This window comes from Chelmon rostratus, chromosome 3 (assembly GCF_017976325.1).
Source record: "Chelmon rostratus isolate fCheRos1 chromosome 3, fCheRos1.pri, whole genome shotgun sequence".
NCBI classification, from domain to species: Eukaryota; Metazoa; Chordata; class Actinopteri; order Chaetodontiformes; family Chaetodontidae; genus Chelmon; species Chelmon rostratus.
Genome location: NC_055660.1, coordinates 19,851,427 through 19,868,995, shown reverse-complemented (window position 1 = coordinate 19,868,995; position 17,569 = coordinate 19,851,427). Strand labels below are relative to the sequence as shown.

The window sequence follows — 17,569 nt, the reverse complement described above, 5'->3', positions numbered from 1 at the left end:
ATAAGCAGTGATGTTTAAGGTTGGTGCACTTAGAAAAAGGTCGAGTCACTTGATGGGGTCACAGTCACTTTTCTGGTTTTAGAGAGGCACCTGTGAAACCAGCTTTCAACCCAGTGTGACTCTGCTTCAAAGGGTGAGTCACAAAGAAGTGTGCTTGCTGTACTGGATTGTTTCCTGTGCGAGGACGCTGTCCTCTCGACTGTTTCTGCAACAAACAGCCCAGCGCCGCAGCGAGCTTGCTATGATCGCATCGCATGCTGTCTTGTCTTTGTCTGTTTGACGGGTTCATAAAAGAAAAAGCCTCACACATACTCATTACAGGACAGAGGATGGGAGCTTACCCACACAGTCTGCGCATTTCTATTTAGTCACTACACTTATTTTCTGCTCACAAACAAGACCAAACTATGCACTGTAGATTCTGCATTGTTTTACTCCAGTTGAAAGAAATTCAGTATTGTGTCTGTGTTACATCAGTCTTCAGTCTGATGATCCATTCTCATTCATCGCCTTACCAGACAAAGCAGCACAGACAGATATCTCTCATGAAAAATAACCAATACTGTTCTAACTGACAGAAAATCGGCCAAAATCATGAAAAGTAAGAAGCTGAGTTTAAAAAAAAAAACAAAAGAAACATTTACTGTTTGGTGCAAGATGTGGCACCAAATCTGGACTCTGATGTCAAAGTCAAACACTTTGTATGAGCATCGACCATCACAACCTTCACGCCCTAACTTTTCACTGCAGGATAACAACAAGAACCTACTTCCCGCTCTGACACAGGTCATGAAATAAGCTGTTAGAGCAAACCACTCATGCTGTTGTTTCTTTGGAAAAGACACTGTGTGTTGAATCATGAAATATTATGCACAGAGGTCAGATATTTCAGGAATGGAGCGCTGCCATGAGTGAATGAATATAGTGGAAACACTGTGCCTGTTCTCAGCGTGTGCAAAGAGGTATTTGATAGGACAGAAAACATGTCTGTTCCCTGGCTCTGAATTTTGCCAGAGACAGAGCCAGCAGCTCGTAAGAAAATTAGACTTTTTTCCAAGTATTTTTGTGTTTGAAATCTGATTCACTCGCAATTTCCCACAAATGGCCGGCAGTTATGAATGTTTGCCTGTTAACTCAAACCTCAAATCTTCGTTTCACCTAAGACGCAATACGACACATTTACAGTGAATAGTACTTACATGCAATTTAACAAAACTTGGTTGCATAAAAACAGACAATCAGAGTACCAACAATCACAATCTGAAGTCGATGATGTGCTATTTTCTCAGCCTGTGACACCTCCTCAGACTCCCCTCTCTTACGTGATGATTCACTCCTTCCTTTGGGTGTGTAGTAAACGGGTCTGCTGTCCACTTTACCAAAACACACATAAGAGAAGATGCTGACAACGATCGTCCAAGTGAAGTCTTACTTTGGGTCTTTGACACTTCCAGCGTTCAAAGCCACAACACAGACGATATTGATGCAACTGAGTGTTTCATGTGCTTTTCTGCTGCTGCTGCTGCAGTCAAGCACTGTTTAATTTAGTTAAACCTGTTTCAAGTTTAAAACACACCATTGATTTTCCCAGGACTGTCTGGCAGGAGAAGGATAAAGCTCAGTCTGTACTAATAGCCTGACAGGGTTGTGCCACTTCGCCCAATGAGAAATAAATAGCAGATGCAAGAGTTATAAGAGTTATACAAGACTCACTTTCACCAAACATTAATTTAACCACTTATTTTGTACTTCTTTCACTGTTTCCACTCGTTTGAAATAAACTGATCAGCTCTTCCAACAGCGAGGCAAAAAGAGGAAAATCTCTGATGTTTCTAAAGAAACCCTTGATAGAAAACCGGCAGTTTGATCCGGTTGTCTTCCTCCTCCTTTTTTGCTCTCGCCTGAGAGAAAGAACGAGCGTTGCGAATGAAAAGTGTGGCTGTCAGAGTGGGGAATTAAATCCATCACTATGTATGCAACCCACTCCATGCATGCCTGAAAGCAATTTGGATGCACCTCTTCCCCCTACATAAAGCCAACTTTCTGTCAGAGCACGGCAAAACCACATCAGGTGCAAGCTTTGATTAGGTGTTGCAAAAACAGGAGGTAATAACAGTGGAGCAGAATGGACAGGTTCAGGAACCACTCAGAACCTCTGCCTGTAACTGAATGTACTTTCGCCATAATGACCAGATCTCCTTTAAACTCGGTAACAATTTGGTTGTTCATAAAGCCTAAGCAGGTAAAGGTGGTTTCATCCAAGGTAAGTGCAAGTGAAAGGGGTGTCAGTAAGTAAAAAGCAACGAGCAGTTAGTTAGTGTTCCTGTCGTCCTTGTGCCATGTTATGACTATAATAAACTGGACCTCCCAGATTGGGAATAATCTTCTCATAGGTGCCTACAGCCACACATCAATGCACCGATCAGCGCAGACTTGTGGTGTTTTCTTTTTAATGCAGCGCTACTTTCAGTTTGACAACACGCTTGTACTTGTTGATGAGGGTCACCACCCAGACTGACAGACTCACAGACTGCGTCGGCATCAAATGGGTGCACTCTCACAAGGGAGAATGTTTTCCTTTGCTGTGCTGGTTTGAGGTGCCAGAGGCGTCAGTTTTAGTGCCTATTTTGATTCTGCAAAAGGGCTGGGGCTTACGCTGGGTACTAACCGTACGTGGTCGGAACAGCCAATGAGTGCTTAAAGCAGTGACATACCGCAAACTTTACCTGTGCCACTGTTCTGTGTTCTGTGTTGTTTTGGCAGTCTCTCTTAACAACAAATGAAAAAACACATCCACACAGCGGAGTGTTTATTCCTTCACAGAAACGTAGAGTTAAGGAGGAGATTTTTCTTCTGCAATTTCAGATCCCTGTCCTCGACCGAGTGGCGGCAAGATCTCTTATTCCTCAGTGCAAGTGGTACCTACGCAGGATCAGAGCCCATTAAGAAGGATCTTCAAACAGAAGTTTCAGACACTTAGTTGCTACGACAAAGCCGAATCTCTCATGGAAGTATTGATTTAACCACACAATTTATATTTATATCATGGCACCAAAACTGCACTGACAAATCTCACTATCGACCACTACTGTTTGGGTGTAATTAAGGATAGAATGATCTTAAATTTCTCATGTCCTCATAAATAAATCAACAGTCAGGGTGTTTCGATCCATAACATCAACCCTAGTACAGGCTTAATGTTATAGACCAGGGGTCGGCAAACCGCGGCTCTTTCATCCCTCTGATGCGGCTCTTGAAAATAACTAATGAGCATTTAATTAAAATGCATTTTATTTTAGTTCGTTCGTTTTGAAACAAACATCGTGCACGCTCACAGATGACAGTTTATGATCCTCTGTGCAGATGCAGGTGACGGCGCACAGCCCTGATGTGCAGACGCTGTGCGCTGAGGTTCAGGAGCAGAAATCACTTTAACCACGTTTGATAGATATTTTAATTGCCTATTACTGAGCATACATTCATATTTTTTCATTGTTCAGTGAAATAGTCCTTTTATTATTCAGGTTGACAGCTGACTGCACGCGCCAGTAAAAGGCTGACAGCACGCAGAGAGTGGACAGCAATTTTTGGTTTGCTGCCAGTGGAGAATTTTTTTCATAAATACAAGAAGGACTCAAATAGACACTGAGTATTTTACTTGAAAGTAACCTTTAACCCAACATCTTTAAAACTGAGTTCAAAATGTTTTGCATGCAGAAATGTCATTTCATTTTCTCTGCAGTCGTTCATTGATTTCATAAATGCAACAAATTACGGTTTGTTTATACACACATACTTTATACATACTTTACTGTGGGAAATGGGTCCAAATGGCTCTTTGAGTGGTAAAGGTTGCTGACCCCTGCTATAGACTAAAATTTTGATGCGTTTATTGTATTAAACCTTACACAGTGTGTCTTAAGGGCTTAATGAATTGTCTACAAAAATGACATCCAAAGGAATGGTGGTCGTGCGTTCTCTCCTTTGAAGCGACACACTGGCTGCCATTCAAGTTTTTAATTAAAATTCCTTTGATCGCTTATACAGCATTGAAAGGCAAAGCTCTAATGTAAAGCAAGAGCTTTCTATCCTCATGGCAACTTCAATCTACCAGAAACAAAATTTTAAGACTTAACCGTCTGTTTTATCATGCCATTACTTCTGACAAAGTTATCTCCGACGGTATCTTGGTTTTCTTTTTACGGTGAACCAGACTGTACCTTTGAGCTGTTCAGTATACATGAATATTTAATGACATAATGTCACCCTAAAGCAGTCTGGACTGTCCCAAGAGCTCTGCCGGGTGAGCACAAGCACACAACCCTTACTTTGACTGGGAACTTCTCTGCAAAGAGAAAGTTTTTCTTTCACATTTTTCACATTCACTGCAAACACATGCTTCAAAGCATAGTACTGTGGGGAAAAAATCAGAGCCCACTTTTGGCTTTTGTCGAAAAATATTGTTCCTTAATCGTGTCCCTGAAATGTCCCTACAAGTTATTTCCAGACTGCTTGACTTACTTGTTATGGACTTCGTGGCCATCTTGAAAATAATGTCAAGGTTTTCTTAATCACAATTGCTCAATGGATTATTTCTTATTTTCATTGGATTGACTGATTGATTGATTGGTGAGGTGGTGAAAAAGGTCGGTTGTATTGCTGCCTTTTGCTGTTAGTCTTCATCATGTGATCATATAAAAATCATTATCATATAAGGCACCCCTAAACAGTCCAAAGGAAGGATGGAAGTCCAAGGAATTTATCATTTTTTATCTGTTTGACAATTCTTAGTATCTCATGCATTGAAGTGTATCACCTGCAGGTCTTTTCTTGAGAAGAACAAGTGAATCACATGATATAAAATGTTCAGGGGGTACTCACAGTTCACAAAACCAGGCAGCTCTGGATGAGAGGAAATACACAGAAGCGTCCAATGAACCCAGGAAGGACAACCAAACAGCCCAGTCCTGTGTGGCCTGTTATTCAACAATGCTACTCAAATAATTTTTCTATTCTCTTTTCTACCCATTAACCTCAACCTCCTTTCTCCCTCCAGCCCAGAAATCTGGCCTGACTGGTTGCTCAAAGCAAGAGTTGACAGACAGATGCAACTCAAGACTGAGTGGAGCTCTCAGATCTGAGTCAAAGTCAGAAAAGCTATTAAAAGACGACTGTTGCTGCGCAAAAACAGGCACTTCACACAAATATACATATTTTAAAGCTCTGGAAATATGGATATTTAAAATATTCATCACACATGCAGGCCCCGGAGACACATGCATAGCCTGACATGTCTGTCAATTAGGCATCAATAGTTTGGATATGAAGAACTATGTCTGCTGAAATGAATGCAGCCACCATAATTTACTAGATAACAGATGGAGTGACAGATTGACGTGCATTGGTCTGCCTAACCAACAGGCAGCCAAAGTAAGTCAATCAGCCGGAATACGCTCAGCTGTATTGTATGTGTTGCGATATCAACTATCCTAAAGTTGGCTTGCAGTGTGTAGGATTTAGGGGATCTCTTGGCAGGAATGGAATATAATACTATTAATAATGCTTTCATTAGTGTATAGTCAACTGAAAATAAGAGTCATTGTCTTTTTGTTACCTTAGAATGAGCACCTTATATCTACAGAGAGTGCACGTCCTCTTCCACAGAGTCCACCATGTTGCACCGCCATGTTTCTACAGTAGCCCAAAACAGACAAACCAAACACTGGTTCCAGAGAGCGCCTTTCAACTTTTTCGCATTTTTAGCTGCCCCTGTTCTCCTTCATGCTTGGAAGTGGAAGGTGAGGCAAAGGGTATTCAGCTGGTTGCAATCTTTAACTGCAACACTTCATGTCCGTAAATCCTACACACACTGGTCCTTTAATTGAGAGAAAAGTAGAGCGCTGATGCAGTTTGGGCATATTTGTGCTGAGTTGGACTTGTTTTCTGCCAGTTACTCTGACTGGGAAAAGAAACTGTGATAAAAAACCCAGGTGCAGTCTATATTCTAATTTGGGTGTGATTAGGGTCGGGCAATATGGCCTCAATCAACTGTGTGATTATCACAGCATAATCTGGTTCCAAGCATTTCTTTGTTTTGCTGGAACAAATTCTGACTTCAGTAAAAAGTTTTTTTTTTCCCAAGGCTCTCTTTTAACTGAAACTCACATTGTGACAACTGTGAATGAGCGCCACAAAAGACCATATAAAGCACTTTTCACCAAACAGATAACACAGAATTACTGATTGGCAGGCCTACATGCAGGTGTTCCTGCAGGGTTGAACACTGAACACCAAGGCACTATTTCAAAGGATCCATTCATGGATCACTGGCTGAAACACACAAAACTGACAGAAAGATTTGATCACATTGCACACATGTGGCAGAATTATGCAGCAAAGCCTAATGAATCTGCATTCCTGTACATTTTGCACATCAACACACAGTGTATAAACACCTCATGTACAGGACTGCAAGGTGATTGTTGCGCACAATGAAATAATCAAATAGAAAATCAAAGTAAGAGAATAGATTATAAATACAAAAAATTAAACTGGGAAGTAATCATTGATCACTTCAATTGAAAATAACAGCAAAAACACGCAAGTGTGTTGGTGAAAAGTGTAGATGAAACGTTTTTTTACAGGTGCATAAACAAATGACAGATTTACCTTTAATATTGATCCCCGCTTGAAACTAATTTCATTGTCTGATGTGGCGGTAAAGTCGGCAATGGCCACAGCCTCCATGGAGCCAAAAAAACTGCAACGAGGAGGAGACGGAGCCTTCGAAGTTTGGATCAGTAATTCCTGCGTAAACAATACTGAAAGTCCACTGAAACTTTACGTTTTCTCTCCCACAACTTCACGAAAAATAAATGTCTGCAAGAAAAAACACAAAACTAGAACTTTACTGGTTTTCTGACTACAACTTCACCTACTTTCGAGTTGTAGTTAAATTAGCTCAAGAGGGGCGACAACTGTATTGAACGCGGAACCGCGTCGTTCCAGTAAGGCTTTGGATGTTAATGTGACCAATAAGATAGGAAGCCCTGTGATTGGCGCTTCCTTCTGCCAATTACAGCGCTCTCATTAATTAGCCAATGGCAGAGGAAAAGAAAGATCAATTCCCGAAACTGCCGGAATAAGTGTTTGACAGGCTGGCGGTATGTTAACCATAGACATACACGTTTATGATGGTAACAGCACCTCAGCACTCACTTCATATGTTTATAAGTTATGAGATTAAATGTTGTTACAAGGAGCTGCATCACATCTCGCACAGTTGTTTAGCTGTGTAGATGCTGCGATAGCACAAGACAAAGTAAAGGTTATGAAAGGGCGGCCATTCTTATCAGCAGTGACTTACATCAAAGAAAGGGGTCAAATGAGGATGCGATCAAGCGTTTCTTTTTTTTATGACCTGCAATTTCCATTTTGAGATACAGCATCAGTACTGCACAGAAAAACAAAAACGCACATTCAAAAACCTTTACAAACCTTTCCCACCTCACCCAGAAACAAGTGGGCCGATCAGCATGCAGAGTAGTTTTCTTAGAACAAATACAAATTAGAAAAAGAGGGAGGACTTCACTGTTCCATCACACATCCTGTGAGACATTCTTTCACATGAAGAAATTTGTCACGACTCTGTCACCCAGCCCTTAAAAGGAGGCGATGAAGGTCTCTTCTAAATCTTAAAAATAATTAGCAATTTCCAGTCTTTGTTGGCATGGGTCCAGTCCGTCAGTGACTGTAGAAGCAGATAATCTCCTAAACTTGTAACGTGAAAAGATTACTGCTAATACCAAACATTACTGAGGAATTTACACAGAGTTACACACAGCTTTCAGCCACTTTCAGTTTAGGTTTTCCCATGAGCACATGGATGTGCGGCTGTTGTTCCGTGTCCATGGAGCCACAAATAAAACTGCTTTCAAGCTGCTCAGCATAGAATAGTAAATTAAAGTAAATCACTGATTTATGAGGAAAAAGGAACCCAACGCCCAAACCTCACTTTATTCCAGACCTAATTAGAAATTACAGTTCATAATGTCTCTGGAAACCATGCGTGGTGATTTTACCAGAGCCGCAAGAGAAGAAATGTACACAATGTACATGACTGGGACTAAAGTTCAAAGTAATTAACCCCTCATTCAATAGAAATAACATTATAATGTCAGTGAAAATTATCTGACATTAAGGGGTCCTGAAGAAGGTGTAGAAGGTGCCCGAAGGTGTAGAGTTACATGCAAGCCATTTTTCAGACATGAAGGGAAGAAACTTCAGTGTTGGTTGTAATTCAGGTTGTAATCAGTGCCAGGAGAGGAATTTAATGGTAAGTCCAGTTTGAACTCAAATCACATAAAAATGCATGCTCATATCCCACAAGTGTGTTCTGGCTCTGCCCCTGGGTCTTTTCAGTTGGACGTGCCCAGAATACCTCGACAGGTAGACTTCAGGAAAGCACCTGATAGGGTGCCTGCAGCCAGTCATTACGCCTGGGAAAACTTCGGCACAGAAAAGCTGTCTGAAAAACTGGATGCCATTGGGTAAGTTATTTAGAGAATGTGTTTTTTTGTGTTATTTTGGTTAATTTCTTAAGAATCCAAATATAAAATGCGTCATCTTCACTGCTTTGCACACTTCAGCCTTGGTTTTACAATTACGGGACCCCAAATGTCCAGTTGTCAGAAAACTATGATAACAGAAATTGTGGATTTATTCCAGGCCACTGAATATGAGTGACTTAGGACTAATTGTGGATACATGCATACTGTTAGACTTGCTGAATAAAAAAGACAAAACAAAAGAAGTTTGGAGTGGCTTGGTGGCTGAATGACTACTATACATGCCACATAACTGCAATGTTGGCAGTTCAATTCAAACCAGGGACCCTGTTGCAAGTCATACTCCCCTCTGTCTCTTCCTATTCTTCCTGTCTGCTTCTCAGCCATTTTCTCCCTTTCTTTCAGAAGTCCAAAGCTCACACAGCATTCAACTTTTGTCAAAAACAGCTTGCAGAAAAATATTGCTGCAGTTGCAGTGAAATTGGGCTTTGGGATGCAAATTGGACACTTTCATTTCTCGCACACCATTTCCTTATTCTCTTGACAATGGAGAAACAAAACAAAGCTCAATCTTTAGATGGAAATTAAATGTTTATCTCCCACGAGTTCATGTTGGGGTGTTTTGTCTTTTACTAGTGAACGCTTAGGTCAGCATGATCAAGCATAGATTGAATTCTGAGTTATTGCAAATAAAGAAGTTGTATGTGAAGAAAACCTATATGACATCCTATCACAGTCGGGGTTAAAACTGCAAACTGCTTGAATGAGGCTATGAATGTTCTGTTCTAATGTGAGCAAACTATTCAGGGTAGAGTTGGCAGTGTTATTTCTGGTGGGGCAGCAGAAAACAGCAGCAGGGAAATTTAATTAAGTAATCCTTTACTGATCCCCGTAGGGAAATGTGTTCTCTGCATTTAACTCATCTAAAGTATTAGGAGCTGTTGTTTTGCCACTGCAGCACCCAGGGACCAACTCCAGGTGTAAGCCCTCTGTCAAGCGCATTAGCTGGTTAACCTTATATACATGTGCTGTATGTGATGGTCAGAGGAAACACTCAGGATTTGAATCCATGACCTTCTTGCTGTAAGGAGACTAAAAACTGATCCACTGTGACCCCTGTGTTATCAGCCCTGTGTTATTCATAGCTGCAGTTAATGCACGAGTGTTTGATCTCCTATGCACTGATAATAGGGCCATATGAAAACAGAGCAAGAATTATAACAATTATTAGTCTAAATGGTGCTTAGAATATGAAGCGGTAAACTAAATATGTGGTATCCAAATGAGTCTCGGTTAACGTTGGGAACTTTCCCTTGATGGAGTCAAAACATTTTTTGTTGTTGGAGTATGGTTTGATGAGAGAATGTGGAGTGACAACAAGGGAAGGGCAATATATCCTGACTGTTACAAGACGGTTATACTGTACTTTGGTAACTCTTTCTCATATAAGCATATGAAGCAAGATTGTCACTGAAAAATGCCCCCAGCCCTCTGCACGGAGGACAAAAAATGTTTAAAATGCAAGATCTCACAAATGTTGAAGTGCATACGAGCATCCACGCCAGGTTTCAAGTTTTGTTTACAGCACACACACACACACACACACACACACACACACACACACACACACACACACACACACACAGTGCATAATCTTGCTTCCTCCACCCTCATCTAACATATCCCATCTTTTGATTTATTGTTTTAACTGCCCTGAGTTCCCAACCCAGTCAATATACGCATGTTTATTATATTTGGCTCCTTCAGAAGCTCATTTATTATCCACAATTCTTGTCATAGTAACATCCAATTATCATGACGGAGACGTGCGAGGACTCCGAATGAGGGGCAGCAAGGCCATCTAGTGGCTGCGGGTGGGAACGACTTGTTTGGGGCTGATAAAACGGTTCAAACCTGCCAGCAATTCGCAAGGGAGTCTTCAATTAATTCGTTGCTAAACAGAAACACCTGTTGCGCATTTTCTGCTCCTCTAAAGCCCACAAACCCGCGCTGGATGCTGAACACGTCAACGCATTATTTAATTAAAAAGAAGAAGAGAGGACTTGCACTTTGAAAATGTGTTTGGGAGGTGCAAACAAGCATAATCATCATAATCTGCAATCTTTGCACCTGCATTCTACAGTCATTCTAAATACCAAAGACACTGTGTGGAAAGCTAGTTAGCGCCCTTAAAACAATGCCTTTGGCACAAACGTCTCCAAGGAAACATTTTTACGCACAAACACTGTATTTTCTTCACAGAATGTCAGCTACGGGCTATCAGTTATTTGATTTGATTTTCCTCCAGCTTGACTGACACCTGCAGCTCCACAGATCACCACAGACCGCGAGGGTGAAATGCTCTCTCCGTCTCCTCAGCCGCTCACCGAGGAGCGCCTTTATTATCTGTGGAGGCACAGAGCGCACCGGTCCGCTCGCAGAGCCGATTGAATTAGTAACTGCGATCACTCAGAGAGCAAGAAGTGATTTCGCCTCCAGCCTGCTTCACATGCGTTTCACCTGGAAAGCAAGCACTTGTTAATAGCTTCTCTTGAAGTTGGATGATTTGGATTTTTTCCGATGGATATTATGAACGACTCTAATTTTTCTCTCGGAGGCACTAATTCAACAACAGGTAGGTCGCAAGCAGCGCACTGGTTGTGTAATCTAGGTGGAGCCTCATCGACCACCTTTCAAGCATCAAACCCGCATTCAACATGTGTTTAAACTATCAGATGGGTGAAGTTGTTTACGCTTTTCCTTTCCTTCAATCTCCCAAAGTTATCTTGTGTCCATTTTAACTGTACATGCTTTCATAGACTACTGCACAAATTCAGGCTGCAGTGAATTATGTTATTCAATTTTAATTTTTTTCTACATTCATGTGACACTGTGTTTAAAATGTGCATATTACCTATCCATAGCAACCTGTTTTAAGATCTAACAGCATATGAATGACATCTTTCCCCCCATCCTCATCTTTCTTCGCTTTGCTGTGTTCGAAGAGCCAACGGACACACACACACACTCACATGTGCAAATCCACACCTATGAATAATTTCCACATTGAAATTGTTCAACACTCTAAAAGCAAGATGGAGAAACTATAGGAGTGCTCAGTGTCTGATAATAAATCTGCCTAATAATCCCCTGACCAACCAGAACACAGTATGATTCTGCCGCTCTTGCCAATACATTGTGATGAAGTGACTGCACTACATGCATCTACAATCTAAGACTTCATATCTCACAGCATGATTAAACACACTGCACGATTCCAGTATGATGTTGCTCAATGTTTTTACTCCTTGTCTCCAGCTGCAGACGGGGCCCGTCACTGCAGTGCCATCCTCCCTGTCATCTTTGGCATCATCTGCTTTCTGGGTATCATAGGGAACTGTATCGTCATCTACACAATCATGAAGAAGACCAAGTGTCGCGCCAGGCAAACTGTTCCAGACATCTTCATCTTAAATCTTTCAATCGTGGATCTCCTGTTCCTCCTCGGGATGCCATTCCTCATCCACCAGTTGCTTGGCAATGGCACCTGGCACTTTGGAGCTGCAATGTGCACGGTCATAACTGCTCTTGACTCCAATAGCCAGATTGTCAGCACTTACATCCTCACTGCAATGACCCTCGACCGTTACTTGGCTACGGTCCATCCCATTCGATTCAACTATATCCGCACACCTTGTGTTGCAGTGCTGGTCATTGGCCTGGTGTGGGGTCTGTCGTTACTCACCATCATCCCCGTGTGGATGTACGCAGGCCTGATGCCTCTCCCAGATGGCCTGGTGGCATGTGCTCTCCTTCTGCCTGACCCAGTCACTGACACATACTGGTTTACACTTTACCAGTTCTTCTTGGCATTTGCTATACCTTTGTCCATCATCTGCCTGGTGTTCTTCAAGATCCTCCAGCACATGTCCACCAGCGTGGCACCACTGCCTCCACGGAGTTTGAAGGTGCGCACCAGGAAGGTGACCCGGATGGCGGTGGCCATCTGCTTGGCTTTCTTCATCTGCTGGGCCCCTTATTACATCCTTCAGCTGGTCCACCTAGGAGTGCAGAAGCCAAGCCTCGCTTTCTCCTATGCCTACAACATAGCTATTAGCATGGGCTATGCTAACAGTTGCATCAACCCATTTCTCTACATTATCCTAAGTGAGACCTTCAAGAGGCAGTTTCTCAGGGCCGTACGCCCTGTTGATAGAAAGTTTCGGGTGAACCCGAGCACCACCGATGGCGGCAGTGTGAGTGTGAGAATGGTACCTGAAGGGGCTCAGCAGGAAGAGCGATCCACTGGGGACATGATCCCTTCCAATGTGGCCCCACAATGAATAATGATCAGTGGAAAAAAAAAAAAAAAAAAAAGGCATGATGAATGGAACATTAGCAGAAGAACAGTACAGTGCATCATGAAAGCTTTCAGACCCTTGACAATTTTCTAAGACTCATCTTAAAATGGATTATTATTTTTTTCTCATCAATTTACACACAAGACTTCACAATGACACAAGTCACAAAGGTTTGCTAATGTCATAACAAAGGCTCATGACGCAAGCAATTGAGCTCTGGTGCATCCTACTTCTGTGTGCCTAATTGAATTAATTGGACATAATTATGAAAGACATACATTTGAGAACTCACAAGGTCTATAAAAGGTCTAAAAGTTGGTGGTTTATGTAAGCAAGCCATGGGGATGAGAAAATTGTCTGTAGACCTGTGAGACAGGATTGTGTCAAGACACAGATCTGAGGAAGGATACTAGAAAATCGCATTGAAAATGCCCAGGAGTTCAGAAGTCTCCGTCATTCACCACCTATAGTCCTCCTAGGTCTGGCCACTCAACCAAACTGAGCAACCGGGAAAACCAACCATACAGTCCAACACGCTGGTGGCAGCATCATGCTGCGGGGATGTTTCTCTGCGAGCGATCCTGAGTGAAAACTACTGACCCAAATGCATACTGCCAAGGACACACAGGACTGGCTTAAGGAAAACTCTGTAAAAGTCCTGTCGGGCCCAGCTAGAGTACAGACCCAAAGCCAAGAGAGATCTCTGGAGAGGTTTGAAAATGACTGTGCACCGATGCTCCACATCCCACCTGGCTGAGTTTTGATGATTCTGCCAAGAACAATGGGAGAAACTGCCGTAAAGAAAGGCGTGCCAAGCTTGTGGCATCATTTCCAAGAAGACTTGAGGCTGTCATTGCTGTGAAAAGGTGTTTTAACCAAGTAGTTAGTGAAGTCTGAATACGTATGTATGTATGTCTTTTATTTCAGTCATTTCCAGAACACTCCAAAAACCTGTTATAGCTTTGTCATTGTGTTACATTGTATGTAGCCTTAAGAGGAAAAATCCATTTCAAGGTGAGTCTGAGCCATAAAAAGAAAATGTTAAAACTTGAAAGGGTCTGAAAACTTTCAGTGTGTGCTGCACATACTGTCTCTGAACAGTCATGCCTGCACATCAACCCCTATTGACCACTCCTTTCAAATAATATATTCACAATTTTTCCGCCTGAAGACCTGAAAAAAAGCTATTTCTGATCATTCATAATCACGCAAAGCCGGATATCATTGATTTTCTCAGAAAAACTGACCAGCCTGCTGCAGCCTCTTCAGCCTGCTGCAGCCTCATTTAAACCTGCAAAAAAATGGGAAGCTCACACTTTAGTCAGGCCTGTTTGTTGTCTGAACTTGTACAAAAAGCCAATAAAACCTTATATTTGCATGTCTGACAATGCTTATGTCAAGAATTGTGATCCTGGACTGTGTTTAAGACCAGTTAGAGGGTAGAGCAGACTTAGTAGCTACTCAGCGGTGTGTTCAGATTGGATGCAAAACTAAATTCATCTGGCTTCATTCACATTTATTCAGTTGATACTGTCATGATCCTCCAGGCCACCTCCTTTCTGCTCTAGTCTCTGAACATTCACGCATTTTTAGATTCATACAGTTTGGGATAATCAGGCATTTCTGTTCAGTCTGAGCACAACTTCGCGTTACAGGTGAGGCTGTTACATCCATTGGTGTATAAACAGTCATCTATCCTTTAACCATTTCAACATGGAGCTTTTGCCTTGCAGACCAGATCATTATATTATGTATGTAAAAATTGTAACTAAACACTTTAGTGGGTCCGACTGTCTATTATCTGTCTGAGAAGTGGAGTGAATGTCATAAATAATTGCTGCTCAAAACATCTTGTTTTACATGAGGAGACTGAGACAAAGTACATGACACCAGGTGATACACATCACCGCGCACATTCAGTGTGATATAACTGTGCATTCATGCAGTGCACCATCTACTGTACATGGCTGTTGTTCTGAATGATGGAGACAGACAGAGGTTTGAAGGATCATTAAGAGTTTGTGTATAAAGACTTGCGCAGACGTTACTGAGGTTTGATCAAACATGCGTCCTTGTTCTTGTGTTCGTCTGTGATTCTGTGATTTCCGTGACTGTCTGACCCCTGAAGAACATGAAGATGGAGACTGAGACGGGAGATGATGTTTTGGTAGTACAAGTACAAGGACACATCATATAACAAAGATGAAGTGGAGTGTCTCATTTTCAATTCAATTGCCTTCTACAGACCTTTTAGCCTTTCTTGGAAAAAAAGAGTTATGTAAATACAATATCTGCCACAGCTTTCAATCAACTGACTGTTTGTCTCCTCAGTGTATGATAACACCTGAATAACAGAATATTTGTATTATATTTTGCACTGTCAAGGAGCCTAATGGAAAGTCTATGCATAAATGCTTGATTTGGAGGGAGTAACTTCCAAACAGGGATGGTGATGATGATGATGATGATGATGATGATGATGATGATGATTCTGTAATTACTGTAAAAATGAAAAATGTGGAATTTGGTAAAAACCCAAAGGCATTCACCTTAACTGGGCCACACACAGTAGAGGCCTACAGATCTGCTCTTTTGTCTTTGTTAGTCTCTGTACCTCTTTCAGCTGCGCTTTTAACTAATTTAGTATTTGGATATTGTCCTGCCTGTCTGTTTGCTTGTTCAGTGAAATTCTGTGTGACATTAGGCAATGGGCAAGTGGGTAGTTTCAGGTGCAGACGCTCCAGGAATTTGCAACGTCACTATCGAAATAATGACGAAACAAAAAAAAATATCGAACTCATGCATAAGAGGTGTGACAGCTTGGGGTTTTGTCCATCTCCTGCAGACACTGACACTAACTGAACAATGCTTTTGACTCACCACATTAAGTGTATTTGTTCATGCAAATGAGAGCCATTTTTACAAGCCCTAAGAAAAAAAAAATCTCAACAGATTTTTTTTATCTGGATTTTACATGCCCAAACATCCAGAGGAACCTCTGCAGTAAGCTAAGTGGTTATTTGTCAAACAGTGAATGTTCCTGCATTTTCAGTATCGCTTTCATGCAATTCAAACCCACCGAGTTAAATGAAGGGCTGTGCTTTGGATAGGCTGATATGTCAAAGGAATGCCATTTTGCCAATGAGGTGTTGTTAATGTTATTGTGTTGATATTAAGTTATGTTATATTTTAGTGAGCAATTAAAATGCTGTAATAATATGTTATTCATGGAAATATAAAATATCTTAATCTGTGAATATGAAACTCAGGGTTTCTCAACCTTTTGAGCCCTGTGACCCAGTTTTTAGTCTCAGAGCTGTTTTGATGCCAACAATTAGAGTTGTCAACAGAATGACCTACTTTTATATTCTATTTTTAAGAGGGCAGCTCTGCTTATCAAACCACACTCCGTAGGGTCCCGACATCAAGGATGAGAAACTCTGGTGTAGCTGTTGTTCTTGTCCAATAAAGCCTAATATGTCAACACCTTTACTGTGACAGAAATATTTTATACAGCTGAGGTTGGGTTTTGTTTGCCTCCTGATTTCACTTAAAGTACATTTTAACTTTGATATCTAACACATGCACAACTTTCTGCAAGTGTTAAAGCACAGAAGTCTTTAGTTTACCAGAGGCAAAGCAGTGTCACGTGAACTCACACAGTTTAAAATGTAATTGCAGAGCACAGGAGACACTTGCAGCATCACTCAACTGACGCATTACATTATTTATCCTACAAAAAGTTGTGGATGACATTCAAAATGTTGAAATGGAGGAATCACTTTATAATCACTTGTTCAGACTTTATGACAGAGTGTGTGTGTGTGTGTTTTACATTTTACTGATGAGCAACATTTTTGCGACTTGCCAGCTATGATTAAATTTTGACAATGATAAATTAACATTTCCTTATTATTGATTAGCAAATAATGATCCGACTAGCATTCCTTCAAAATTCATGTGCTGCTGCAAATTAGTTGTAAATAAATGTCATTTCTAGGAGACGCGGTTAGAAATAGTGTAAGCTCATATTCCCCAAATCAACTAGAGATGTAATTCTTCCAGCTGCATCTTGGCTCTAAAGGGAAATGAATGGAATTTAGATAATGGCAAGCCAGTTCTAATCTTCAGCGCATGTTTGACTCATTTAAACAACAGTGACAGTTTCTGCAGATCGACACAAGCATTTGGCGGGTGAGGACATCATCACAGGGGGCACCTCACTGAGGAATACTCAGTTTAGATTTTCTTACCCTCTCATTTAATACATAGCAGCTTTAGTTACTGCGCATGGTGTGAAGCTCAGAAATGAGCTCCACAACCTTGAATCTTTAATGCTGGAAGGAGGTAAGAGTGTGTTCTGCAGAGGACCAGGCTTGGACTGGCCTGACAGTGTAGGTACAACTGCGAGTCTAGCCAGAAGCACCAGCCGGCGCTCGATGTGACAGTGGGGCACCAAAGACTGAGCCTTCAAAAATTCAGCATTCATCTCCTGCAGGGATTAGACGCTCAGTGCAGGCTCACATATAAACTGATGCTGATTGTTGTCGTCACTGCAGTACTTTTGTAGTTAACAGTATTCCTTTCATCCCCACGGCCTGTTCTTGACAGTATTGTGTGTTAGAGGGTCTCACAGTACTG

The 17,569-nt window shown here is 41.5% G+C and overlaps 2 protein-coding genes across 3 annotated transcripts in view; one reads left to right on the top strand and one right to left on the bottom strand.

Annotated features, from left to right (window-relative positions):
* grb2a (growth factor receptor-bound protein 2a) overlaps positions 1–6,965 on the bottom strand; it is a 31,595-nt gene extending 24,630 nt beyond the window's left edge. Inside the window, exon 1 of the mRNA XM_041966853.1 lies at positions 6,670–6,965. Within this exon, the coding sequence (XP_041822787.1) occupies positions 6,670–6,747 (78 nt within the window). The 5' untranslated portion in view covers positions 6,748–6,965. The remainder of the gene's footprint in view (positions 1–6,669) is intronic.
* A 4,182-nt stretch (positions 6,966–11,147) lies between these two features.
* mchr1a (melanin-concentrating hormone receptor 1a) lies at positions 11,148–12,910 on the top strand. 2 transcript variants are annotated; one of them, XM_041966852.1, is made up of 3 exons: positions 11,148–11,202; positions 11,678–11,686; positions 11,892–12,910. In XM_041966852.1, exons 1-3 carry the CDS (start codon positions 11,148–11,150, stop codon positions 12,908–12,910), a joined length of 1,083 nt encoding a protein of 360 aa, XP_041822786.1. The 2 variants fall into 2 exon arrangements, with proteins under 2 accessions (XP_041822786.1, XP_041822785.1); XM_041966851.1 differs by lacking the exon at positions 11,678–11,686 and having other exon boundaries at positions 11,886–12,910.
* Positions 12,911–17,569: the final 4,659 nt, after the last annotated feature.

Coding starts and splice junctions, on each gene's coding strand:
- mchr1a (XM_041966852.1), top strand. CDS start 11,148: ATGGATATTATGAACGACTCTAATTTTTCTCTCGGAGGCACTAATTCA.